This window comes from Prionailurus viverrinus, unplaced genomic scaffold (assembly GCF_022837055.1).
Source record: "Prionailurus viverrinus isolate Anna unplaced genomic scaffold, UM_Priviv_1.0 scaffold_38, whole genome shotgun sequence".
Taxonomy (NCBI): Eukaryota; Metazoa; Chordata; class Mammalia; order Carnivora; family Felidae; genus Prionailurus; species Prionailurus viverrinus.
Window position 1 is genome coordinate 3,444,924 of NW_025927606.1, and position 25,491 is coordinate 3,470,414.

Sequence of the window (25,491 nt, forward strand, 5' to 3'; positions counted from 1 at the left end):
AAGCACAGACGAACCCTCCAGCCGGGGGGGGGGGGGGGGGGGTGTCTGTGTCTCTATGACCAAGGACTCACCGCCCTCGCTGGCTGGTGCCCAAGAAAGGCCTAGAAGCGTAAACGGGCGCGTGAGTGGCGTCGATGGCCCAGTAGAGGAAGAAGGGGCGTTGAGCTGCCTGCTGCCTCTTGATGAAATCCAGGGCTTCCTGAGGAAAAGACACCACCTTCCTGTGCCCTGGAGGCCGGCCTGCCCGCCCCCAACCCCGGAGCCTGCCCAGCCCGGGCTTTTATTACCTGCAAATACACCTGGGTGAGGTTGGCTTCTCCGGTCTTCACGTCAATTGGAAACTCCTCATAGTATCTGACAAGGACACAGACCCAGACGAGAACCAGACTTCAGCCCAGGGAAGCCTCCTCCTCCACGACCTCACGGGCGGTCACGGGCCTCATTCAAAACAAAGATGCGTTTAACGAGAGCGGATTCTGGCACTGCTCCTGAGGCCACGGCGGCTCGAGGACGAGGCTCCTGGCAGCCCCCATCTGAGAGAAGGTCGGAGGGGGAGAGGACAGCAGAGGAGGGTCAATGGTCACCCGGGGCCGCTGGCAGCTCACGGGGGCCATGTCTACACGACACCAAGAATGTGCAGGAAACCGCCGGGCTGTGCGCTCCGAGCCACGCGACTGTCTCGATACACGGCCACTAAAGAGGCAAGGACGTGACCTAGCTTTCTGGCCCACGATACACAATGAGAATTTCCACCCAAAACACGACAGAATGAGAAAGGAAGGAACATGAAGCCACGTGAAACCCAAGACAGACCAGGGCCTGACAGGCCAGACCGGGGGTTCCTGGAGCAGAGCGCCCCCGGCAGGCTCACAGGGAAGGGCCGAGCCCCACGGTGCCCTGGCGCGCGGCCGCGGGCCAATCCGGGGCAGGCAAACAGCGCGGCCGACAGGCTCGAACCAAGCCTCGGATACCGATGCGGCTGCGGTGCGAACACACCTGCTGGGGGGAGGCGCTCTGGCCGCCGTCACGGTTCTAACCTTTTCCAGGTTAAGCCCCTGCAGGTGTGGCTCAGGCAGCAACCCCAGGCCCCGAGTCCCTCAGCCCCGGGCAGAACCACCAGCTGACAAAGCAGAGCCCGGGCACACTGGCAAGCGGGAGGTCTCAGAACCTCTGTCCTGCCCCCATGGCAGCATGGGGGGCGGGCAGGGGCCGGGCGCCACCATCCTCAGGGTCGGGGGGGAGGGACCCGTTACCTGCCGACCATCTCCCAGTCCCTGTACACAGGGATGTTGGGCCTGGCCCTGTTGTCATAAGGTCCAAAGTGACAGTTGGGGGATCCAAACCATTCATCGAATCCGTGCTTCAGGGGGTGGAACTGAGGCCTGTGGCCCAGATGCCTAGAAACAGGAACCCAGGACGCTTCAGGGACCCCTGCTCAGCAGTGCCCCAGAGTTCTGACCACCGACGACAACTCCTTGCCTTCACGGAACACTTCAGGAAACAAGTTCGGCTCCCGTGCCCAATGTGCGCTAAGCCCCAGACACACCAGGACCTCTTCCTCCAGGAGGGCGCCAGGCCCACCCCCCACAACAGGCAACGGCAGAAGGCACTGGCCACAGAGGGTGCCAGGCACAGCAGCGTGCCCACGCGTGGCTCCAGGATGCCAGGAAGGGCTCTGGGAGGACGCAGGGTGGGATACCTCACATCCACCCGGAACCACCCAGAACCCTGACCGCAGCCCCGCCTCCACACTCCAGCTTCTTCCAGCCTTTTCCTACTTGTCGGGACAGGTCTGTAGGTTCAGCCTCCCCGAGAGTGTGAGGAAGGCAGTGTCCCAGTGAGGTAATCACCAACCTCTCGGGATGCGGTCATCGATCGAGAGCCTCTTCTCCCGATTACCGATAATCACGCCCCCAAAGGTGGCCCGGCAGGCCCTGGGTGAACTGACTGCCGGGACCTGGCCTCATCACACACTGGGGCAGTGCCAGGACCCACCGGGGCTGCTCACCGAGCCAGAGCCCTGGCCCCAAATGCGGGTGGGTGTGCCCACAGGGGGACAACGCCCGAGCTTCTCCCCGGACCAGGCTCCGGACTGTAGGCATCAGGAGGAGGCGACCCCGCCCCACACGCTCATCCCTGACAACCCTCCCTCTTGGGGCACCGAATGTGAGGCTCTCCTGCCAACGGGAGGTGCCCATCGGAGGGGCCGGCAGTGCCTGAGCACGGCTAGACGCGTGTGGTGCACCCTGGCCCCGTGCTCTTGGGGAGCAAGGCGACCCCACCGGGGAAGGGGGTCACACATGCTCTTGTGACCACGCGAGCTCGCGCACAGCGTCCCTGCAACAGAGGGTCCTTCCTCTGCTGCCCCCGGGGAGCCCTCCCCCTGCTCCGAAGGGCCGCGGTGCCTCGTGCGGATGCCAGGGCACCGTGAGCTCGCTACACGGCTCGGTCACCTGCTCGAAGAGGGTGCGGTGCGCTGGGGGAGGGCAGCCACACAAGGCCAGAGCCGAGGTGCCCGGCAACGGAGTCTAAGAAGATGCCAGGAAACGTGGGTCTCGGGGCCCGGCTCCCACGGCTAGCTCTAAAACGCTCTGCCTCCGGAACGCCACACGGCGGGTGCCGACCTCACGCCTCTCTGCCGGGACCTCTCTGTTGGCAGAAACCTAAGCACCGTCTCCGCGCTCCCTCCCGGCGCCTCCCGTCCTCCCGGGGCGCACCGCTACAGCGCCCCGTTACTTAACAGCGCCCTCCAGCCCCAGCGGGGAGGAGGCCACAGCGGCCGCCCACGACACCCCTGCCTGCCCGCCTGCGCCGGCTCGCGCGGCCTCTGCCTGACGACAACACCCGCCCGGGGTCCTGCCGACGCGGAGCCGTCCGGCGACCACGCTCAGCCTGCAGTGGCAGCGCTCGCGGCCCCCTGGGCCCAGGGCGGCCCAAGCAGCCTCTCGCTCCAGTCCTGGCCGCACCCACCCCTGCACTTGGTCAAGCCGAGGAATTCTGGACGAGGGGCGCCGGGAGGAAGGTCAGGGAAGTCCGGCCACGACCGCCAATACCCAGTATGGCCCTGTGACGGGCCCCCGCCCGGGAGGCCTGCGGGACGCGGGGTAGAGCTGCCGGGCCGGGCGCCGCCCAGACTCGGTCCGCAGGCCTCGCTCCCGCCCTCTGCCAGTCTCCCTGGGCACCACCAGGGGCGGTGTGGGCGACCGGGGCCCCACCGGCTCTGCCCCGCCGCCGCCACCTGCTGGGAGCTCTGCTCCCAGCCGGACACGGGAGCGAGAACGCGTTCGTTAGGCAGCTTCTGGAGCTCCTGCGTTTCTGACCCTTACTCTTCCGGTTTCCGTGGACCCCCCCGTCGACGTGACCACCGTGTTGTGCACCCGGCACCCCCCTCCCTGAGGGGCACAGACGAGGCGCCCGTCCCGGGCAGAGCAGTGCCGGCAAGTGCCAGAGGGGCCCCAGTGCAGTGGGGGGGGGGGGGGGGGGGCACGAGGGCTGGAAAACTGGAGAGGCTCCCGGTAGGAAGCGGGCCTGCTCTTTTCCAAGAGCCCCGCAACTCGGGAAAGGAAGGAGAGAACACCTGGCCTCCACACCTACCCTCCAGGGCTGCGTGCCCGGGCACCCCGGGCAGTCAGAAGCCGTTTACCCTGCTTCTGGCACGAACACGCACAGCCACGCGAGCCTCCGGGGTCCCATCGCCGGGTCCCGGCGATCCCACACCGAGGGGCTGCCCGGCACCTCCCGCTGCCTCTTCACGCCACCCACACACAGAGCACCTGTGCTTGCTGACACGGTGTCGCCCGTGCCGGACGAGCCGCACTGACAGGCACCCCGGGGAGACGAGCAGGGGGCAGGGTGTGCGGCCGGGAAGGTGACGCGGCAGCAGGACGGCGGACTCCCGCTCCCACCCGAGGACCCGCCTCCCGGAAGCGTCTCGCCAGCATCCCTGGCGCGGGGCACGCTCCAGAGCAGGGTCAGGACTCACCACTTGCCCACAATCTTGCTGACGTAGCCGGCCCCCTTCAGCAGCTCGGGCAGGAGGAGCTCGTCGTCCGGGATGCCGCCCACGATCTCCTGGGGCGTGTAGGCTGCAGGGCAATACGGCGTGTGCTCCCCGGGCTCTCTATGCCCCTGTTCCCCCAGGGCCCCCCGAGATCCCCGCAGCACGACCGTCCAAGTTGCCCGGGTACAAGAGCAGGGAGGGGTGCTGGGCCCCACCGTCCCCATCACAGCCACCGCCGGAAGGAGACCGGGCGGGCCCTCCACCCAGTCCCCGAGAAGACCGCCCACCGACCCCCACCTTCCTCTTCAAACGCACTGTTTTGGGGGCGCCTGGGGGGCTCAAGTCGGTTAAGCATCCGACTTTTGGTTTCGGCTCAGGTCACGATCTCACAGCTTGGGGGTTCAAACCCTGCGCTGGGCTCTGCGCTGACAGCACGGAGCCGGCTTGGGATCCTCCCTCTCTGCCCCTCCCCCACTTGCACGTGCGTGCGCCCCCTCTCAGAATGAATAGGTAAACTCAAAAAAAATGCAGTCTTAAATTTCTCTTGCTAGTGTTTATTTTTGAGAGAGAGAGAGCGAAGGAGGGGCAGAGAGAGAGGGAGACACAGAATCCGAAGCAGGCTCCAGGCTCCGATCTGTCGGCACAGAGCGCAACGTGGGGCCCGAACTCACGGACTGTGAGACCGTGACCTGAGCCTAAGTCGGACGCTCAACCGCCTGAGTCCCCCAGGCGCCCCCAAAATGCACTATCCTGAGCGGAAGCACCACAACGGTCTGTTTCAAACGACGTGCTACAACCTGAACAGCACCTCCGAGCCCAGGTGACGGGCACCACTCCGCAGACGCAAGGTCACATGTGACCACGGTGACCAGCCCCAGCCCTCCTCCCCGGGCCCCCCGCGCCCGCAGACGCCGTCGGTGGGTAGCGTACCGTTTCTGGCCCTCCCGTTGGTGGTGTAGAAGCCGCTGCGGATGGGCAGGCGTCCGGTGAGCAGAGCCGCCCTGGCTGCGCGGGGAGAACAGAAACCGTGGCGAGCCCGAGTCCCACGCGAGCCCCACGGCCGGCCCCTCCGGCCCTCCTGCTCCTCCCGGGGCCGCACGTTAGGCCGTCTCTGCAGCCCGAGTGGCCGTCCCAGGAGGCCACGGGCGGCTTCTACCTCCCAACCCCATGACGGCACGGGGCCCAGGCCAGCCCTTGTGGCGCTCCGCTCGGAAGAAAGGCAGGAGCGGCGGAGTCAGGGCCGCCCGGGTGCCCGTCCCCTCCTCATGCCCGCAGCCCAGCCCCAACTTACACGGCGAGCACAGCGGGTTGGCTGAGTAGAAGTTTGGGAAAAGCGTCCCCTCTGCGGCCATCCGGTCCAAATTTGGGGTCTCTCTGGAAGGTTCTCCGTTCACGCCCAGGTCGCCCCACCCCATCTGCAGGAGACGGCACGGAGAGGTGGAACCACCTCCTTCTGTCTCGGGGGAGTCGCGACGGGAAAGCCGGAGCCACCGTCGCTGTGCCCCACGAGCCGCAGAGCTCACCGACCACACCCCAGCGCCCGGCGGCCTCCCGCTCGCGGGGCCAGCGGCTCGAAACACACATCTACGCGCAATGAGAAACGAGAGCCCCTGAGCCTACTGCGCAAAGCCAGGCCGAGGAGGAAGCGGCCAGGCTCCCCACCAAGCCCGCCACGGCGTGGCCCCACGCCCGCACGGTTCCACTCCCAGTCTACCCGGGGAACGGCCAGCCGGCGCCACGCGCAACCACACGAATGACGCGAACGGCCACGGCGGCGCGATTCACGACGGCCCCAGAGCCTATCACGTGCCGGGTGCACGTACAGAACGCGGCCCACCCCCACGGTCCCGGGTCGAATGTCAGGTCCACTCGGACCCCGCGCACGCCTCCTATTTGGAAACGCGGGTGTCGTCCGCTAAGATGTGGGGTCGCTGGGGGGAGACGGGCCCCAAACTCAACGACTCCTGTCCAGGCAGGAGATGCAGACACGGGGAAGCCGTGGGAGGAGAGAGACTGAGGGCCGAGGCCACAAGCCGGGAAGGCCAGGGGCCACCGAAGCCAGAGGACAGGCAGGAGAGGCTCCTCCCGAGGCTCGGGGGAGCCAGTCCTGCCGCCACCCCGATTTCCCTCTGGCCTCCAGGACTCGGACAGAAAGGATAACTCTTTTTATTTATTTACTTACTTAGAGACACAGAGGGAGAAAGAGTGAGCACGCATAAACATGGGCACTACTGGGGCAGGAACAGCGACGGGGAGAGAGAGGCTCCCGAGCAGGCTCCACGGTGTTAGCATGGAGCCCCACGCGGGGCTCGATCTCTCCGACCCTGCGGTCGTTCCCAACATCTTCTAAACTCCTGGGGCGCGCGCCCGCCCGGGACCTGCCCGCTTGCAGGCACACGCTGAGGGACACCGACACAGCCGTCCGTCCGTGGTCCTGGCCCCGTGGTCCTTGCCGGGCGCCACCCGGGAGAGCCGAGGAGGCCCCGTCACGCCTGCCCCCATCCCGCTCCCTGCACTGGGCCTCCCCAGCGAGGCTGACTCAGGCAAGCCACCTGAGCCATCAAGGCAGCGCACCCTGCAACCCGGCCTGGAGAAGCGGCTGGGGGGGGACGGGGCGTGCTTCTGGGTCCTGCTGGCCTGAAGCCACAGCGGCTGGGCCTATCTGGTTGGGAGAAACGGAATTGCTATCGTCGCCTGAGTCACTCTGAGTGCGTGTCATGTCATTATCATCAGCAGGTCCCAAGTAACCCACGTTGGCGGACCAGAAGTCTGGAGGACTTCTGGCTGCCAAGCAACCCCAAGGCCACAAGGAGGAACCTGCACGAGAGAGGCCCAGCCCTGACTCTCCCGGTCGGCTGTGACGGTTTCCTGTTGCCCCATGGCGGGTGTCCGGGGGGTGGGGGGCTCCCCACGTAGTCCCCTCAAGCCAAAGCACCGCGGTGCCGGTCACGCACCACCACTTGGGACCTCTTGGGCCTGAAGCCACGCTTTTGACAAAACACAGTCACCCGTGCACGTCTGGGCCCTCCAGCAGCCCCTCGAAAAGGCAGGACGAAACAGAAGTTAATGGATTTCGACCCAGCGTCCCCCAAACACGATCATTTCAAAACACTACAACATAAATCGCTACGGGCACTGGCGAGGAGAGCGGGTACTGCCCGGGGACAGAAGGGGAGGGCAGGAATCCGAAAGGGTGAGCCTTCAGGAGAGTGTGGCCAGCCCAAGGGGCCTGCTCACACCAGCCTCCGGCGGGCCCAGCTCTGAGCGGCTGGCACACGCAGGGAGACACAGAGGGAGCGTGTGCAAGACTTGTTGTTCCCCAGGAAGCGGAGTTTCTGTCACAGCCATCGGGACCGGGTCTCCCGTGAGGCCACAACCTGCTTCGGGAGCAGCCGTCCCCTGAGCAAGTTCACACACTAAAGACCAGCACGTTCAGTGTCCCCCGGAGAGCAGAACCACAGAAGTGTCTGGGATCTTTCTTCAGGACTGCTGAAGAACTCTTTTTTTTTTTTAAATATATAAAAAGAAATCACGATTTTAATAAGGAAAAGTTTTGAGAGACTTTACGTTCATTTTCTTGAGCTAAATCTCTGAAACCTGAATGTTTCCTGGCAGCTGCGTGAGGCCCGTGGCCCTGGTCCAAAGGTCCCGTGAGGGTCTCTGTCTGCCTTTTGGGGAAACTCCAATTTTTACTCAAAAAACTTTTTTATTTTTCAATTTTATTTGAAAGAAAGAGCGAGAGAGAGAGAAAAGGTGCACGCACGCACACGGGAGGGGCAGAGAGAGAGAATCCCAAGCAGGCTCTGCACTGTCAGCACAGAGCCCGACGCGGGGCTCAAACTCACGAACTGAGATCATGACCTGAGCCGAAACCACCAGTTGGACACTCAACCGACTGAGCCCCCCGGGCGCCCCTACTCCAACACTTCTGACACTAACTCTGGGGGTTCTCCACACCAACTGCTTCTTCAGCTCCTGGGTGCCAACCACCCAGTTCTGCCCCACCTCCCAGGAGCTGGCATCAGACCCCACAGGTGAGGGGCTCAGTGCCACAGGCTGGCCCCACCGCAGACACCAGCTGCGTGTTCCAGGCCTCTGTACTTCTGACGGAACCCAAGGACCGGCTGCCACGTCTCACAGAGCCCAGGAACGCGTTGTATTTCCCGACACCAGTTTGTCCTAAAGGGTGTGACTCGGGAACACCAGATGGGACAGACGGGACAGCCCAAGGGGAGCCTGGGTGGGCAGAAGCCTGCTTGCCCCCTGGTCAGGCCACCCTCCCGGCACCTCCATGGAGGTACCCGCCTGGAACCCCTCAGCTGCCGCTGCTCGGGGTTTTCACGGAGGGTTCGCTACAGGCCGTGACCGATTAAGTCACTGTCGTCAGGGATGGAACTCAAGCTCCACCCCCTGGCCTTCCCTGGAGGTCAGGGCCAGGCTGAACGCTCCCCTCACCAGCCTCTCGGCGGCCATCCTGAAGCTCTCCAAGGGTGGCAGCTGCCGGCCGACTCACACAGAAGCGGAGTCCTTCCGAGGGTTTGAGGAGTGCAAGTCACAAGAGGGACGGGGCCTAAGCGCTGTCGAGCACCCTGGGCCTGCCCTCTGTGCTCCCGCTTTTCCCTGACAACCCACTCTAAGTTCAGAGTCTCCACTCCCAGCTTCTGCAGATAGAGCAAGGTGACAAAGTCACAAGGGGACGCACCGACAGCTCAGCCTGCTGCCAAAAATCCTGCGAACCCCTGCAGGGCCAGCCCCCCAGAGTGGCCCGGGTGACCACGCCCCTGGGGCTGCACACACACCCAGCAGCTAACATCCTCCGCTCTCAGACCCACAAACGCCTGACCTGCGGCCACAAGTGTCTGCAAGCCGGGAGCGGCCCCAGGCAGGGCACACCCGGCAGGCCAAACACAGAGAAAGTGACTCTCAGGGCAGGGGGCCTGGGTCAGCTCTACACCCCTTCCCTGCCCCGGACACCCGAGGCACTGCGGGAGGGGGAGATGGCAGCGGGATGTGAGGGGGGGTTGCTGAGAGCCGGTCTGGGCTGCCCTCTGTCCTTCCAGAGCGGGAGGGCGGAGAAGAAGTCGTCCCCTGGCCGGCCTGGACTTGGCCACTTCAATTCCACTTTACTGCAGTAAGACTATTGATGCCAGGACCAGGTTCTAATCCCACCCCGGTGGGTGCCACAGGGCCTCCCCCACCTACAGCCTCACCTATAGCCCGACCTCCTGCCCTGGGGCAGCTACCTCCTCCCCCACAGACCCCCCCACACCTTCCCCACCCATTGTCTGCCCCACCTACGGTCCTCCCCTCAAGGGCCCTTGGTCCTTCCCACCTGTACGACCTCTCCCCAGACCCCTCCCACCTCCCCCACGGCCCTCCCCCCCCCACTCTCCCTCGGCCTATCCACAGTCTTCCCCCCCACGGCCCTTCCCTCCACACTCCCCCTCGGCCTCCCCCACCTATTGCCCTCCCCCCACGGTCCTTCCCCCCCCCCTACACTCCCCCTCGGCCTCCCCTACCTATGGCCCTCCCCCCACGGTCCTCCCCCCCACACTCCCCCTCGGTCTCCCCCACCTATGGCCCTCCCCAGCCCACGGGCCTTTCCCCCAAGGCCCTTCTCTCCCTCAGGGCCCCCCCATCACCTCCCCCACGACACTCGCACGGTCTCTCGCCACCACGGCCCTCCCCCCAACTCCCCCACGGCCCCTCCCACTCCGGGTCCTCCCCCGGAGCAGCCTGATCGGCGGGTGCACTCACGTCGTCCATAAGCAGGAGCAGGATGTTGGGGGGCCGCGGGCCGTCCGCGGCCCCGAGCCCCGCGATGCTCAGCAGCAGCAGCAGCAGCAGCAGCAGCACCAGCCGCCAGGTCGTCGCCGCGGCAACCGACGCCATAGCAACCGCGCCCGGCGCCATCGAGCCCGGGCCAGCGGCAGGAACCGACCCGCGCGCGGGCAGCTTTTCCGGCCGGGCGGCGGGGCGGGGCCAGGGAGAGCGCGTGACTGGCGGCCGGGTCACGTGACGCGCCCGACCGGGCCTCCAAGATGGCGGTGTGCGTGGCGGTGATCGCCAAGGAGGTGCGTATGCGGGCGGGCCTGTCCCGCTCCTGCCCCGGGCGGGCGCCCGCCGACAGGCTGCCTGCGGGAACGCGGCTGCGGGACCCCTGCCCGGGCCCCCGCCCTCGCCCCCTCCCTGCCCAGAGGGCTCCGCGAGCACGGGCCTGGGGGCTTCGCCGCGCCCCGGTGTGGTGGGGGCGGTGCGGGGACAGGCGCCGCCCAGACCCGCGTCCGCGGCGGCTGGAGTGTCAGCCCCGGGGCGGGCGCGGCCCCGGACCCCCGCTTCCGTCCGCCCGTCAGTCCGCGGGCTCCGTTGACTCTCGCTCCCGAGCCTAGCTGCCCATCTTGCACATCCTGCTGCGCGGGGCGCTCGCGCTCGGCCGCATCTTCGCCCGCCCGCCCGCCCGCCAGCAGCCTTCTCTCCACACTGCAGCCACGGTGCTGTTTTAAAGCTAACCGGACCGTGTCACGCCCCTGCCGGAAATCTCGCCAGTGGCGGCTTGTTGCCTTCCGAGAACGTCAGAATAATCTAGTCGCCTCATGCCCCTCTCCCCGAACCACTCCGACCCAACGGAATCACCTGCAGCTTTCTCACCTCTGGGCCTTTGCACTTGGAACGCTCCTCCCTCTGTCCCACTGCCATCTTTGTACATTGGTCACCTTAGATCTGCTCTCCTCCAGAAGGCTGTTTCTGAATCCTCAGACGGCTGAACGGCCGTCCACGTGGTTTTATATTGTATTCTTCTGTGTTTCCAGAAGACCAGGCTTAGGAGGTGATCCTTAGGGAAGCTTTTCAAGGGCAGCCTTGTCTTAGCACATAGCGTGTTATTTGCTGGTGGGTTTGTTGACTGTTTCTCGCTAGATGTTAGTCCCGTCAGGGTAGAGAGAGCATCGTGTTTATTCTATCTGTGCGGCACCAAGAGCAGGACAGAATCCATGAATTGTGGCACGTGGGAGCCCGTGGAAGACCCGATTAACCCCCGGGGTTGGAATGGTAAGAGTTGGCTGTGCAGAGATGAAGGGAGGTTTGAGCTGAGCCTCGACAGCGTTTAGCAAGAGGGCGTCTGAGTGCCTCTGCCCAGGTGGAGAGGTAGCAGTGAGGACGAATCGGGAAACAGCTAGTATTGTGGGCTGGGAGGACAGCACACTCCAGGACGGGGCCCCACGCAGAAGGCCAGCGACTTCTCCAGGTGCCAGGGCTTGTAGTCGGGCTGTGCTCAAACCCAGCTCTTCTGCCCCTGCCCCCCGCTGATGATGCCCCATGCAGGCAGCAGGGAAACCTCAGATTAGCCCGGGTTCCCTGAAGGCAGTGCCCACAGCAGCTTGGAGGGTTGCGCGATGGGTTTTAGAGAATGAGAGTATGTTCCTGTGACTCCTTGGTTCTTGTCGTCCGTGTGCTCCGTGGCCGTGTCCTCGTCGTCTGTGCACATGGGGCGGACCCTCGTCACCTCAGTTGCCGACATCCTTTCTTGCAGAATTACCCTCTTTACATCCGCAGCGCCCCCACAGAGAATGAGCTGAAGTTCCACTACATGGTGCACACGTCCCTGGACGTGGTGGATGAGAAGATCTCCGCGATGGGGAAGGCCTTGGTGGACCAGAGGGAGCTCTACCTGGGCCTGCTGTACCCCACGGAGGACTACAAGGTGTATCCTTCACACCTGGCGGGGGCTGGTCCCGTGGGCGGTCTCCCTACGGGAGCTTCGCATCCAGAGATCCCGCCTCCGGCTTCCAGGTGTAACTGTGGGATCAGGTGATCTCGAAAGGCATCTTGGAATATCGCTGGGAAAGAAAGCGAGAACTCTCAACCAGCAGAGAATTAGGGCAGCTTGAGGCTAATTGGGACTTCACACCCTTTTTACGTTAATTAGGAGGGTCACGTAACGTGGGAAGAGCTGGGCATGGATTCCCTGGAACTGTGTGGCAGTCTGCACCTGCCCTTTGTCCGGTTTGCAGAAGCAGCAGGAGCCCTCTTACTTAGCGCCTGTGAGGACTGCCTCCCGTGCCGTCTTAGTGGGGCCAGTGCTCCTGAGCAAGGACAGCAATTCTAGACTTGTCACCAGGCCCAGCCCCACGAGTCACCGTAAAGTTTTGACCAGTCCCTGGGGACAAACGGCATGACATCCGTGGAGTTCAGAGGTCGTTCCACGAGCAGTGCTGTAGCTTGCCCTCGGTGACATCTGCCCGGGAGCCACCGTCCCACCAGGGGAAGTGGCCCGTCGCGGTGAGGGTGCCTTAGGCAGGGTCTGCCTGGTTCTTGGGCTTCTGCACTGGCAGTTAGCACTGCTGGGCCAGGAAGTGATGGAGAACGAAGTTGAGGTGCCCCAGGGTGTGGGCAGGGCCCCCCCCCCCCGGGAGCTCCGATCGGGAGAAGACTTAGCTGCCTGTCCTTCTCCTGTAAACACCAGAAGCTGCCCCAGGGAAGTGTGCAGTCCTCCCGGCATGGTCCGTGTGGTCCTTTCCCGCTGTTGTGGGGCAGGTCCGGTCCGGGGTCCTTCTTGATGCAAGGTTGTGATATTTTGCCAAAGTGGCTTCGGAGCCGAGGGACGCGCACAGCTGGCCCTCTGCTCACACGCCGTCCACGGTGGTGCCGTCTTTCGTGCCGTCACAGAGTCTCTGTCTTGAAAGAGTGTTCCCTAACCCGCCGTGCAGATACGGCTACGTGACCAACTCCAAGGTGAAGTTCGTCATGGTGGTGGACTCCTCCAACACGGCGCTTCGAGACAACGAGATCCGCAGTGTAAGTGCGCGGCGTCTCAGGATGTTCCTGGGCTCGTGCGTTTTCTCTCTTTTGCTTTGTTTTCAAATGCCGAGAAGCCAGAATTTCGGCAGCCGCGGCGTGTGCACGTGAATTAACACCACTGATTCCTTCTCAGATGTTCCGGAAGCTGCACAATTCCTATACAGATGTGATGTGCAACCCTTTCTACAACCCTGGGGACCGCATTCAGTCCAGGTGAGCTGACTGCCGTGTGGACCCTGCCTTGCGAAAAGCTGCGATTCTGAACGTGAGGGAGGGAAGGTCGATTTGAGCCACGGGCCTTGTTCCTCCGAGGAGTGGTTCTGACGCAGCAGAACCTGGTTTTCCGGTAATCACCACGTGGATTCCGACATGTGAGAAGCGGATGGGGGAGCAGGCCAGGGCACGGACCCTGCCCTCTTGGTTTCCCGCGTATGCCCAGTAAGCCCTGGGGCACCTCCGCGGAACCCACACACAAAGACTTGGTCTTCGATGTCAAACTGGGACGGTTAGGAGATGGGGTCGCAGGTATGATCCACACAGGTCTCAAGTCGATGCAGATGCGACATTAGCACGTCACAAAGATGCTTTATAAAGAAGCATTCGCACGCACACGTTCCAGATCCGCCCCCGGGAATTGCCTGCGTTCCTAGACACGGTTCCTAGGGGGGCTCCTCGTAGCCGTGAGGTGAGAGGACCCTGCAGAGACCCAAGCCGGGCCCTTCCCGTGGTGCCTCCCCTCAGCCCCGACACTGTGTCTCCCGGGCTGTGCGGGACAGGGACCGCCGTTAGCCGTCCTTGCTGTACCGTGGCCCTGTGAACCCACACCGCAGCCCCGCACCCCTTCCTGGAGCCCCAGCCAGGGCAGGGCCGTGAGGCAGGAGGAGGTGGGAGACTTCGGTTCTCCTCGCCTGGCCTCGAGGCCGCGTTCCCTGGACTTTGGAGGACTCCTCCGGTCCGGGGGTGCAGAGCCCGGTCCGCTTCTCCGAATCGGTCTATGTTTCTTTGCAGGGCCTTTGACAGCATGGTGACGTCTATGATGATACAAGTGTGTTGAGCCAGAACTCAGCGGCCGTTGCTTGAAGACAAGCACTGTGTATATAAGCCCATCGTCCAGATGGATGTTTATTATCCCGTGCCTGTTCCTGAGCGTCCCTGCTGCTGGGGGCAAGGCCTCGGGCACGGTGCGTGGAGACTAAAGGTCTTCTGAGATCACGTTTGGTGTTTTCCTTGTGTCAGCAGAGGCTCGGACGGAAGAGCGTGTCGCGCGGCACTTTTGAGGCTGGCGCAGAGGTCAGGGACCAGAGCCGGGACAAGGGGCGGGGGGAGCGGGTGAGGGAGCCCACGGACCTTGGGGCCCTGCGGGGGCTGCAGCTGTGGGGCAGCAGAGACGGGAGCGACTCGTGGCCGGCCTCCGGTGGCTGACCGGGTGGGATGGTCTGTGGGGGCAGGCCTCCTGTGCCCAGGGCCAGCTCTAGAGGGGCTCCCGGAGAGCCCACACACCCTCCCCTGCCTTCATCTTTCTGGACTCGTGCCTGGCCTCAGGAGGGAGCTGCTCTCAGCTCGTCAACTGCCGCCTGCTTTCTGAGCACCGAGTGAGCAAGTCCGTGAGCCTCCCCCTGGGGGAGCGTGTGGCCATCCCTAACGGTTGGCAGAGCCCCTGGTCACCTGCTGCCTCCGCAGGCCCCTGAGCAAGCCGGGGGGAGGGGGTATGCTTGAGGAGCAACCGATGTGATCGGATTTCTGCTACGTGCTCCCCCAGAAGCCTGCTCTGTCAAGTCCAGATGGCAGTCCTCACTAGTTGACTGTGACTGAGGGGACATTGCCATCCGGGATCAGGCGGCCCCGGCCCTGGCACCCTTCGTCATCTGGCAACAAGGACCCGCGGGGTCTGAGCCCCACCGCACGGTCTCCTCTGTGCTGTCGTCAGTGCCCTGGCTTCCAGCTGGGTGCCCCGGGCCAGCCATGATCCCTTCCTCCCTCCCTCCCTCCCTCCCTCCTCAGTCGCTCCGGAGAAGGGGTCTGACGGGGAGCAGGGCCACCCAGACCCCCTGGGGAATGGCGGAGGCCGTTAGCACCGGGATGGGACCCGGAGGTGAGCCTTCCCTTCTAAGGAACGCGGGACTCGTTTTTCAAATTACAGAAGTAGAGGGAAAAAAGTCAATGCGTACGTATTGAAAACACAAGTGCCAGGCCAGCACCTTCCGCTGCAGGTGGAACCAGGGGATGGGGAGGAGGCCGGAGAAGCAGCCACAAGCAGCCGCTGGCTGAGCTTTTGGAGGTAATTGCTTGTGCCTGCATAGCGGCTGTGGTAGAGCCTGCAGGTAGCTGGCTTGCCTCCTTACTAACCAAGCCCCAGTGTTATTGGGTACAGTTGACCGGACAGAAGAGATTTCCTACTGTCTGTAGCACTCCAGGACAGGTAGTTGTGGAATGTGAGTGGGTGGTGTTGGGAGGGACTTGCAGGAAGGATACTTTGAAGGGGGATTCAGCTAGCAGATGGAGTACCCTTCCTTCATCCTTTCCCTTCTTCCTGCCTGGAACTCGGATGTGATGGTTGGAGCTAAGGCAGCTATCTTGAGAGCATGAAGAAAAGATGCATTTCCTAAAGATGGAGAGCAGAAAGCTAGAAGGAACACGGTCTGTATTGACATGGCCCTGGATTACTTATAGTCAGCATTTCGTAGAGGAAAATAAACGATCTTGTTGAAGCTACTGCTATTTGAGTTTTTTGGTAGGTGCAGCCAGACCAACCCCTGTACCCACTTTACATTCAGGAGTTTTTGTGCACGTTGTCAGGCAGCATCCCCCCGTGAAGTCTGAGGAAAGCGAGGGTCAGAAGTAACGTGTTAGCCCTTGTGCTGCCAATAGAACGGTCCTGGGGCGGTTTCATACCGTCTTTCTGCATCTCTGTACCTTGAGGCTAGCCTCCTTGTGGGCCACCTGCCTGCCTGTCCCGCTGCCCTAGAGCTGGGCCCCATCAGGTGCAGCTCCCAGTCGGCCCTTAGCCACCGTTCAGGTGATTTGTCTCTGTCCTTCCTTCTGCCCCAGACCAGACGGGGGCAGAGGGAGCCTGTGCCTCTCCGCGTCCTCCGGGCACAGCCACGCAAGTCTGCTCAGTGGCTCACTGCTTGGAGCCCTCGCTGCCTATGCCGCCACGACAGGAGTGCTCTCGCCTCCTTCCACCATGGTCTGCTTGGGCCTAAAACCCATGGGAAACGAGGGGCTCTGAGGCCCGCTCTCTCCTCGGAGTGGCCACACAGAAGGGATCAGCTGTGGCTAGAAGACCGCCGCGTGCATGATGGAGCGCGTCAGGATGGCGGCAGATGCCCCTGGCCGAGGAGAGGTGGCCCCTGGGTGCCCAGCAGGTGGGGGCTGGTGTCATCTGCCCTTGCTACGTAAACTTCTCTGCCCAGGGCACTGGGGGGGGGGGGGGGGGGGAGGGGCATGCCTCCTGACTGCAAGTGGCCCAGGCCACACAGACTCCAGGGCCAGTGTGGCCCTGGCCTGACATTCAGCCCCTCCTACCTACCTTCTCATGGGGGAGGGGCCGGGGGGTGGGGGTGGGGTAGAGAACAGAGAAATGTACCCCCTCCCAGTTCCAGAGGCCAGGGTCGGATCTGGTGTCATCAGGGCTGATTCCTCCTGGAGGTTCTGAGGGAGGGTCTGGCCCATGCCTCCAGCTTCTGATGGCCACCAGCGATTCCTGGGGGTCCTCAGCTTGTACAGCACCACACTCCAACCTCTGCGCTGTCTCCACACCGGGTCTGTGTGTGGCTCCTTGGACCGAGGGCCCACCCCGGTGATCTAGAATGACGTGGGCAGCTTTCACTTAATCACACCTGCAATGACCCTTTTTCCAAATGAGGCCACGTTCATAGGTTCTGGAAATTAGGATGTGGACACGTTTTTTTAGGGGCAAGTTATTCACCCCACTCAAGGGTCAGATTTGTGCGAACCTGGCCCAAGGCAGCCAGAGACAAATGTGGGTGCAGAGGCTAGAGGGGGCCTGCCCCGCCCCCAACTGTGGGCCGAGCACTGAGCAGCTCTGTTCCTGGCCTAAGGGATTGATAGGTCAAGCACGGCAAGGGGCCGAGTCCCTTTAGAAAAGCCCAGGGAGGGGTTCTTTGGAAGCGGCAGAACCAAGTGTGTTTGGTCTCCCAGCCCCGCAAAGGGGAGAGAACATGCGGCGCCCTCCCGAGCGGGCGGGGTGTGTCTGCACAGAGGGGCCACAGTCAGAGCGCCCCGCGTGGGAAACCCCTTCCGCTTCCCCGGCCTCTGACCAGGGCCGGGCCTGTGCCCGGCATCCAACGTGCGCGCCCGCCCTCCGCGCCTTACGGATGCCTGCCACCTACTGCGGGGGGCGCGCCCTGCAGGCCACCGGGCCTGGTGGCTCCGGCTCCAGCTCCCGGGTGGCACGGGGCTGGGTACGGGGCTGTGAAGTGGGATAGAGCCCGGCCTCGGACCCATCCCCCGCCTTTGGCGGTCAGACCTGCACCTGCGCCCGAGGAGGCGAATAAAGGCAAGGCCTGTCGTGTGCTTTTAAAAATTATTCAAATTTAATTTACTCTTTGCCATTAAGACACGTTTCTACTTTTCTTTAAAACGACTTAGCCCCGAGCTGACTCAGCGCCGCCTGCCGGAGGCTTTGCCCAGCGCCTTCCAAAGCCCCGAGTAGCCCTCCGCGCCAGCCACAGCCCCCACCCCCGTGCCCTGCTTCATGCGAGAGACGTTTTTGGCTCCGGCTGCGGGGTCTGGGCCGCGGTGGGAGGCCCTGGACCGTGAAGGGGACAGAGCAGTTACTCTGCGCTGAATAAACGGCCCCGCCCAGAGCACGGCCCTTTACTCTCGACCCACCCCAGCCCCACTCTCAAAATCGGATCCTCCCTTCAATACGGTGAATACCAAGGTGAAAACCGTCCACGGCCCCTGCATAGAGAGAAGCGGAGGTGAGCTCGGCCCCCCGCCACGGCTTCTCCTCCCAGGCCCCGCCCACCGGCCCCTCTCGGCCCCGCCCACTGACCACATCCCGGTCCGGCCCACAGGTCCCCTTCCCTGGGCCCCGCCCGCCGGCCGCGCCTCGCCCACGGGCCCCGGCCGCGCCTCGCCCACGGGCCCCTCCCGGGCCCCGCCCCCCGCCCGCGGCCCCCGCCCACCGGTTCCGCCCCCGAGGTCTGAAGCGGGCCCCGCCCTGGAGGCTGCTGCGGGGGAACGGTCCTCCTCTGGCCCCTGGCTGTCCTCGGAAGCCCCCGCGGTCGGTAGAGCTGATCCCCGGCAAGTTGGTCCTTTTGGGCAGCACCTGAAACCAAAGTCTGAGTCCCTCTGAGACCCCTGTCCTTGGACCCTTCTCTGCCGCGCAGCCTGAATCCAGCCCAGGCCAGAGCCCGGGGCTGACGCTGCCTCCAGGAAAGCCCGGATTTCTCTGCTGGAGGCTCACAGGCAGGTGTGCACAGGCCCCAGCGCCCGCCAGCCCTTGCGGCGGTAATTACAAACCCACAGCTAACCTGTTCCCTGCCAACCTTCTCAAAGTCACCACTTAGGCCTGAACTGTCCAGCCGCAGACGTGGTCAGGTGACGTGCCCCTGTCAGCCCAGCATCTCGCAAAGGTCCAGCTGGGGAAGGGGGCCTCCCAATGCCACATCCAGTCCGGAGGCAACCGCTGCCCCTGCGGCCCGGCCGATGTGCCCAGAGACACTTGGGGGTTGGAGAAGGGTCGTCTTGGCTTCCCTGTGCTTGCGTTTTCCTGGTTCCTCGGGGATTAACGGGTTAAAGTGAAGAAGCTCACAGCAGAGTTTTAGGGGACGCACCTTGATGACTCGGCCTCGGAAGATGCTCTTGTCCAACGCCACCGCGGCCTGGGCTGAGCTCTCGGCAGCAAACTCTACGTAGGCGTAGCTGGGGTGGGTGGGCATGGCGGGTGAGGGCCACCCCGAGGTACCCAGGCTCCCCAGGACCCCAGGGCGCCCGGCCCCTCTGGGGGCCTCCTCCCTGAGCCCCCTCCCCCACCCCCACCCCCATGGCCTGCCTGGCACTGACCCCTTGGGGTGTCCAGAGAACTTGTCGCATAGGATGGTGACCCGGTGAACCTCCCCGCAGGAGTTGAAGTAGGCTTCTAGCTCCTCAGCTGTGCCCCCATAGTCCACCTGCCACAGGTACGGGCCCCTGGTGTGGGGAGGCCTCACCCTCCTGGGGTCTCCCACAGCACGTTTTCTTGGTAGCAGAGGTCTCTGTCCCCCACCCCTGTTGGGGATGGACCGGAGACAAAGACGTACGCCCCCCCCCTGTGTGTTGCGTGAACCCCCAGGTTTATTTGGCCTGTCCAGAGAGCACGTGGCTTTTAAAAGTGGAATCTGTTGCCAATGATTGGCCGAGTGGAGATTTCAGGTGGAAACCCTGACTCCCAGGTCATGCTGGGAAAGCAGGATGTGAGGACACGGGGCCCAGGTTCCCTCTGGGGGGCAGCCCTCTGGCTTCTCTCCTCCTGGACCTGTGTCCCTTCCTTTAACCCCACGGCCAGGAGGAGGTGGCAAGCCCCGAGAGGCCCCACCTTGCCCCCGCCCTGACTCACATTCCCCACATAGACGGATCTGTGGTCGGACTCCAGCTGCTCCGTGGGGGGCCCAGGGCAGGTGCAACCTACAGAGAGGGGGGCCTCAGGACAGCGGGTCTCCCTGCCGGCAAGAGGGGGGCGCTCCCGGCAGGCGCCTCACATTTGTGGCTCATTCCTCACTGCTTGTGGGAAGAGGGTCACCCCTTGGGACCGTTCCGGCGGGGCCGCTGCCCGGCCCGACGCAGAGACCCTCAGACCGTTGCCGTGAGCTGGCACTAGGGGCTCAGAGCCGCGTGCCCGACGACTGGTGGCCCACCGCCAGGGGAGGGGCTGGCCCGGCCCCCTGGCTCCTACCTGCCTCGGGGCTCAGCAGCTGCCTGGCCGGTGTGGCCCCGGCGCCCTCCTCCCGTCCCGCCTGGCCCTGCGCCCCAGGCGGCTCCGGTGCTTGGGCCTGTTCCATGGCCCACAGCTTCACTTTGATGGCCTCCAGCTCCTGCCAGCAGGACCCCACACTGAGCCCAGAGGCAGGGTGGCCCCTGGGCTCCTCTTGGGGGGAGGGGGGAGCAGGCCTGACCGTGCCCGTCCTCAGGGTCCCTGGCTACTCAGGGACAGGCTGGGGGGGAGGAGTCCTGGAACGGGACGGGGAAGGCCATGTGGACTCGGGCCCTGCCATCCTACCCAGCCTTGCAGGGGTGGGCAGCCCCCCTACCCTCTTCTAGGCAGGGGGACAGTGGCCCGGGAAAGGTCCGAGCTGCAGCCGTGGGTCCCCTTGAGTCCAGGTCCTGGCCAGCCTCCGCTGGGCTCCACGTGGGTGTTACCTGGTCAGGTTCCGGGTACTCGGCCAGCTCCTCCCCCTCCAAGAGAGACAGGGGGAAGCCTGCATCTTCGGGGTCATTCTCCGCTTCCCCTGGCTCCCCCTCCTTCCTGTCCCCACTCCCTGGCTCCAGAGGGGGCTTCTCGGCCCTGCCCCAGGCCCCCCAGCCCTGGGCCTCAGGGTCCGAGGAAGCCCTTTGCAGCCAGGCCTGGGTCGGGGGTGGGAAGAGAGCGTGGCTGACGAAGGGCCACATGGGCGGGCCGAGGGGCAGGCGGACGAGGCCTCCCTGGCCGCTCACCTCCACGCTAGCACCTGCCCTCACCCTCCCAGGGTTTTAAGCCCCTCACCAGGCCAGCTGCTTCCACTAGAGTGCTTAAAAGGCTTCCCGCAGGACTGAACTTCCAGCCCCCGCTTCTGGGCCAGCCCCTTCTCCCTCACCCGGGCCGATGCCCCCCGCTGGGGAGAGAAGAGGGCTCCGCCTGCAAGGGCTTGCCAGGCTCACTGCACCTGCTCAGGCTAGCAGGCCACAGGGAGGATGGCACGTAGGAGAAGGGGGTGCTTCCCGGAGGAGACGGTGTTTGGGCCAGCCTAGGGGAATGGTGGGGCAGAGCTAGGGCAGAGGATTGCATGGGCATGGGGCCCGGCGTGAGCAAAGACCTGGAGCAGGGAGGGCAGGGTGTGTGCCACAGTGCAGGGCCCGGCCCCTCCTCTTGACCCTCCATCGATTCCCCGCGGACGCTCCCCTCTCGCACCCCTCTCTGGGCCAGCTTGTGGGTGGGAGCCGCTCACGGGAGGCCGGAGTCCCGTCCTGGCCACAGCGCCGGAGGGCTGAACCCTGGGCAGATCTGGGGTGGACGCTGGAGGCCCGAAGGCTGCTTGTCTTCCTTCTGTGAGGCTTCTGCTTCTCAGTTCTCGCCCCTGGAGGGCGGCCGTGGGCCTTTGTCCCCAAGTGCCCCGCTCTCCATCTGTCCTCGCTGAGCGGCCCCTCTGGCCTCAGCCTGGCTCAGCCCTGTGGAGCTCCTGGTTCGTGTTTTCCAGCTTCGTGTCGTGTTTGTGGGGGCCTCCTCTGGCCACGTTTGCCCAGCCCAGAGCCCCCCTCCAGGCCTTAGCTGGGAGGTCCACGCGGGGCAAACTGGGGTCTCTTCCCGGGGGAGGTGGGAACTGGGGGAGAGGCGCAGCTTACACGGAGCGGGTCTGTGCGGCCCCGGAGCCGGGACGGCCTCTCTGCCCAGCTGGGCGGGGGTGTGGGAGCACTGGTGGCTGCGGCTGTAGCCCTCGGAAGCAGCAGGCCCCCGCCTCCCGGGCCCCAGCCCCCTTCCCTCGCTCGCCTGACTCTGCTCTCTCACTTCCGGGGCAGGGTCTGTAGGCCCGGGCATGTGAGACCTGCTGTGGTCCTGCATGCACGGGGGCACCTTGCCCGCCACACCCCCTCTGTTTCCGGCTGCACACAGCCACATGCACTTACAGGGGCAAGACTCCAGGGGGCCCCATCGCTACTGCACGGCTGTTTCCAGGAAGCCTTCCTGATTCCTCCTTTCTCTCTCGGCCATGGCACCAGGCCTCCCTCTCGGTCTGTACGTCACACACCCCCGGGTCTCCCCCGGCAGGCCACAGTGCCTGGAGGGCAGTATCCACGTCTGTGCCGAGGACGGGGCCTCCGCCCAAAGCCGGCTGGGTGAGGACGGAAGGGTGGGCACTGCCTGCCTCTCTCCCGTAACTCGAGGCAGTCGGGTCCTCTCCCTCCTTGCGGGTCCGGGGCCCCGGGGAGGGCCTCTGGCCTGGGCCTGTCCCTCCACCTCCACGTGGGAGGCAGAACACCACAGTGGCCGTGTGCAAGCCAAGAGCCGGCTGGGCTCAGGCCGGGCCCCCGGCCAGCCTCCCTCTGAGCTCAGGTCTCTGCAATGGAAAAACGCTGTCACCCTGCTCTCGGCTGAAGTTGCTGACACACCAGGCCCAGCTGGGGTTCCCGCCAGCCGCCTGGCGTGGAGACAGGCTTGCCCCCAGGCTGGCCTTTCCAATGACGCCTTTCAGAATACATCATGTTCCAAGCCTGGGCCCAAGTATTAATAACACCCCTTCCTTCCAGAAGCTGCCAGCAAACCGGGAGCGCCGAGTCCTGGGCATCCGACTCTGGTGAGGACCTGACCTGGGAGCCAGGACACCATGGCTGTGACACCCTGGCTCCTCGGGGTCAGGGTGTCCCTCTCCTCGGTGTCCACCCTGAGGGTCTTGTGGGGGGGGGAGGGCCCAAGGTCATCCAGATCACCTAGCGGACACAGCCTTTGAAAGTTCACCCCACATGCAAACACACGGGAGGCTGTGGGTGAACCCAGCCAGGAGGCCCATTCCCATTCAGCCCCAACTCAGGTCACCCATTTGCCCACCCCCAGAGGGCAGGGCCTTGCCGCTCGCACACGGCTCCCAGGGAGCCCCCGGGACGTCTCCGGTGAACAAACACCTGGAACCGAGGAGAGGCACAGCCCGTGATGGCAAACGTTGGCTTTATTACAGACACGGATAACGGACGTGACCTGAATCGTGACGTCTTACAGCACCCAGGTCAGACAAAGCACGTCAGGGGACACGCGACGGGGACGGCATGCCACGGGTCCCGCGGTGCTGGGGAAAACCCGCTACAGGGAAACGAACCGACGCTCGGTCCAACTCCTTTTGGGGAGTTGGAAAAAGAAGAGGAAAATCCATCCAGTCCCCCTGAGGCTGTGGGTGGCCTGCCCTGGCCCGTGAAGACCAGCCCGGCTGGGCTCCTCTGTCCAGGTGGACAGGCGCCCCCGCCTCCGTTGCGACGTGCAAACAACAGGCTCCACTTTGAGTCCAGATGTTGCCTTGCTGCCACAAGGGGGTCCTTGGGGTGGTACTCCAGGGGCCGGCCGAGCGGAAGGAGGAATAGAAAGCATGCAAGATGGAGTCTTCCAGAACCGTGGGAGCGGACAGGTGCCGTTGCAGACGCCAGGCCTCCCCGGGCCTCCTCCGGACGGGCGGAGGAGTAGATGTGCCCCGGCCTGGCTCCCTGGCTCCTTCTCCTGCAGAGTTGCTAGCAGGACCACCTGCAGTCCCAGCCCCGTTTGGGAAAACGCCCCTTGTGGCACGGGGGCCTCTAGTGTCCGGGAGAATCCCAACCCCCCCCCCCCGCCCCCCGCCATCGGCCAAGTTCAGCTTGGGCAGGGTCTGTTCCTCCATCTCCCCGGAGCTCTAAATGGCCAATCTGCAGAGTCTGCCACCCCGGGATGGGAGGCGGGAGTGGGACGTGGGCAGAGCCAGCCTCGAGCACCTGGGGAGGGGAAGAGCTGCAGGGGCGCTGGGCACTCTCTTCCCCCACCCTCTCCTTTCCTGAGGCCACCTCCTCTAGGCAGTGACCCCCGGAGACAAGGACAGGAGAGGGCGGCCTGCCCCACAATGTTGGGGTCCTGCCAGGGAATGTGCTCACCCTGACCGGTGACCCTGGTCACAGGGCCCCTGAGCAGGTGTGTGGGCCACCTCCCAATGAGCACTCCTGGCCCATGGCCACCACACTTGCCAGGCGGGCCCAGACCGGCCAAAGCTACCGCTGGGACATTGGTCCGATCTCCTCACAACGCTCGCAGTACTGCCTTATCTGTCGCTGCAGCAGGCCGGGACCAATGGTTGAGGTGCTGGGGGAGGCCGGCCGTGCCCACGGGCAGATTCCTGCAGGGCAGTTAAGGTCACGGGAAATCCAAAATGCCCTCGTAGCTTTGGAACACCGAGGGACTTGGTGATGCTACTCTGGGTTCGGCGGATGGAGAGGTGAACAGGGCGGATGGACTGAGGCACGGCTGTGTGGGTTAGATCGGAGAACGGACAGATGACGTGTGTGGTGTGTATAGGGGGGACTGGTGGAGAGGCAGGTGGTGATCGGGTGGAAGTAGGAATGGGGGAGGGGTGGAATCGGGTGACAGCTGGGACACAGCAATGGATGGACACGTGGATGGGCGGGTATTTGGCTGAACGGGTGAGTAGGCGGGTGGACGCGTGGGTTGGGAGATGGACGGATGGATGGATGGCTTGATAGGTGTATGGGCAGGTAGATGGGTGGGTGGGTGGGTGGGTGGATGGATAGATGAAGGGAGGAAGGATGGATAGGCGAATGGGCGGGTAGGTGAGCGGGTGGGTGGGCAGAGGGAGAGGTGATGGATGGAAGGGAGGGAGGGAGGGAGGGAGGGAGGATGGAGAGGTGGGTGGACGGAGAGGTGGGTGGCGGGGTGGGCAGAGGGATAGGTGATGGATGGATGGATGGATGGGTTGGCGGAGGGCCAGATGGCTGGATTGGTCAGAAGAGCGAGCTGGGGAAAGAAAAGAATGGTTGGCTGCGGGGACGGGAGGAATGATGGCCAGACATGCCGGCTAGAGCAGGCTGGAACGGTGAAGGAGCTTTGGTGTCATTTTGAGGATGCGTCTGGGAAAGCTGGCGAACAGGAGTAGGGCGGGGCCTGTCCTGATCCCTTTCCACCACTGTCACTGGGATGAAACCAAACCCTAACCCTCCCGGCCCCTCTCCTGTTCGTCTCCTTCTGCCACTGAACCTCTAGGGGCTCTGACGAGGGGCCCCGCCTGGGGGGCCCCGGGGAAGCCCCTTGCCTGGGCGTCTAGCTCCTCTTGTCCTACGGCCCTGACCCTCCTGGACCCCCGAGGCTTCCCTTCGGTCCTGGTGAGCTGTGGGGATGCAGACCCTCTATTCAGATGGAGCCTGGGGGAGGGGTGCCCACCCGCTTACACGTGGGATAGGAGGCACTGTCACCCCCCAGACATCACCTGGGGACGGTGACATGTCCTAGGATGGGAAACAAGGAGACGGAGGAGGGGGTGGGAAAGGTCGGGGGGTCACGCTGGGGGGTGGCAGAGAGGGTCTAGGGTGCCAGCATCCACTCTGTTGTCCCCCCCCCCCCCATCCATCTATCGTATGGGGCTCGGCGCTATGGCCTGGAGTCCTGGCTGCCACCTTGCCTGCCCGCCTCAGTCCGCCTTCCTGTGGCAGCTTTGGTCTCAGAACAGGAGAGGTGCCATTTTGGTTTGATTTGGGTGGAAGGAGGCTGTTTGAGAAGCGGCATCTCCCTGAGCTTCTGGGTCACCCGCGTGTCGTGTCTAACCCTGGCGGTGGCTGGCGGGAAGGAGCCCCGCGCACGCTGCGCTGCGGGCCCGTGGTTTGTAAGCTCGGGAAGCGGCAGGGCAGGACAGCCGCTGAGCAGAGAGCAGGAGGCTAGACCCGCTTGTGTGCGGGTCCCCTCTTGGCATAAGAGAGGCAGGGGCACAGCCGTGCCCTGGTCCCAGTCCGACCCCCGATGCAGAAACTCCGCCTGC

General features: G+C 64.3%; 3 protein-coding genes across 6 annotated transcripts in view; 1 reads left to right on the forward strand and 2 right to left on the reverse strand.

Annotated features, from left to right (window-relative positions):
- Positions 1–9,988, reverse strand: part of GALNS (galactosamine (N-acetyl)-6-sulfatase) — a 25,104-nt gene extending 15,116 nt beyond the window's left edge. For 2 of the 3 annotated variants that reach the window (XR_007149481.1, XM_047846118.1), the window contains exons 1-7: positions 9,758–9,988; positions 5,292–5,415; positions 4,931–5,005; positions 3,983–4,085; positions 1,254–1,397; positions 288–354; positions 72–199 (exon numbers count right to left, since the gene is read on the reverse strand). Coding sequence is in view for 2 of the 3 variants with exons in the window: in XM_047846118.1 (XP_047702074.1) it covers positions 72–199; positions 288–354; positions 1,254–1,397; positions 3,983–4,085; positions 4,931–5,005; positions 5,292–5,415; positions 9,758–9,913 (797 nt within the window). In the remaining variant the exon portion in view is untranslated. The remainder of the gene's footprint in view (positions 1–71; positions 200–287; positions 355–1,253; positions 1,398–3,982; positions 4,086–4,930; positions 5,006–5,291; positions 5,416–9,757) is intronic. The other variant, XM_047846119.1, reaches the window with a different exon arrangement.
- On the forward strand, positions 9,958–14,008 carry TRAPPC2L (trafficking protein particle complex subunit 2L). 2 transcript variants are annotated; one of them, XM_047846123.1, is made up of 5 exons: positions 9,958–10,074; positions 11,529–11,701; positions 12,706–12,793; positions 12,930–13,009; positions 13,805–14,008. In XM_047846123.1, the coding sequence occupies exons 1-5, from the start codon at positions 10,042–10,044 to the stop codon at positions 13,848–13,850; spliced, it is 420 nt and encodes a 139-aa protein (XP_047702079.1). In that variant the 5' UTR covers positions 9,958–10,041; the 3' UTR covers positions 13,851–14,008. The 2 variants fall into 2 exon arrangements, with proteins under 2 accessions (XP_047702079.1, XP_047702080.1); XM_047846124.1 differs by having other exon boundaries at positions 10,016–10,074; positions 11,552–11,701.
- A 3,674-nt stretch (positions 14,009–17,682) lies between these two features.
- On the reverse strand, positions 17,683–20,410 carry PABPN1L (PABPN1 like, cytoplasmic). The gene is made up of 7 exons (XM_047846120.1): positions 20,162–20,410; positions 19,698–19,836; positions 19,362–19,429; positions 18,830–18,936; positions 18,601–18,688; positions 17,950–18,092; positions 17,683–17,722 (listed from the first exon to the last, which is right to left on the reverse strand). The coding sequence occupies exons 1-7, from the start codon at positions 20,408–20,410 to the stop codon at positions 17,683–17,685; spliced, it is 834 nt and encodes a 277-aa protein (XP_047702076.1).
- Between the last annotated feature and the right edge of the window lie 5,081 nt (positions 20,411–25,491).

Bases quoted from the DNA above. Each gene is read 5' to 3' on its own strand.
- TRAPPC2L (XM_047846123.1), top strand. From the start codon at position 10,042: ATGGCGGTGTGCGTGGCGGTGATCGCCAAGGAG. The intron at 10,075-11,528 runs GTGCGTATGCGG...CCTTTCTTGCAG, and splicing joins TGGCGGTGATCGCCAAGGAG to AATTACCCTCTTTACATCCG. The intron at 12,794-12,929 runs GTAAGTGCGCGG...ATTCCTTCTCAG, and splicing joins GAGACAACGAGATCCGCAGT to ATGTTCCGGAAGCTGCACAA.
- PABPN1L (XM_047846120.1), bottom strand. From the start codon at position 20,410: ATGTGGCCCTTCGTCAGCCACGCTCTCTTCCCACCCCCGACCCAGGCC. The intron at 18,937-19,361 runs GTGAGTCAGGGC...TACCTGTGGCAG, and splicing joins GATCCGTCTATGTGGGGAAT to GTGGACTATGGGGGCACAGC. The intron at 18,093-18,600 runs GTGCGTCCCCTA...CTTTGGTTTCAG, and splicing joins TCCGAGGCCGAGTCATCAAG to GTGCTGCCCAAAAGGACCAA.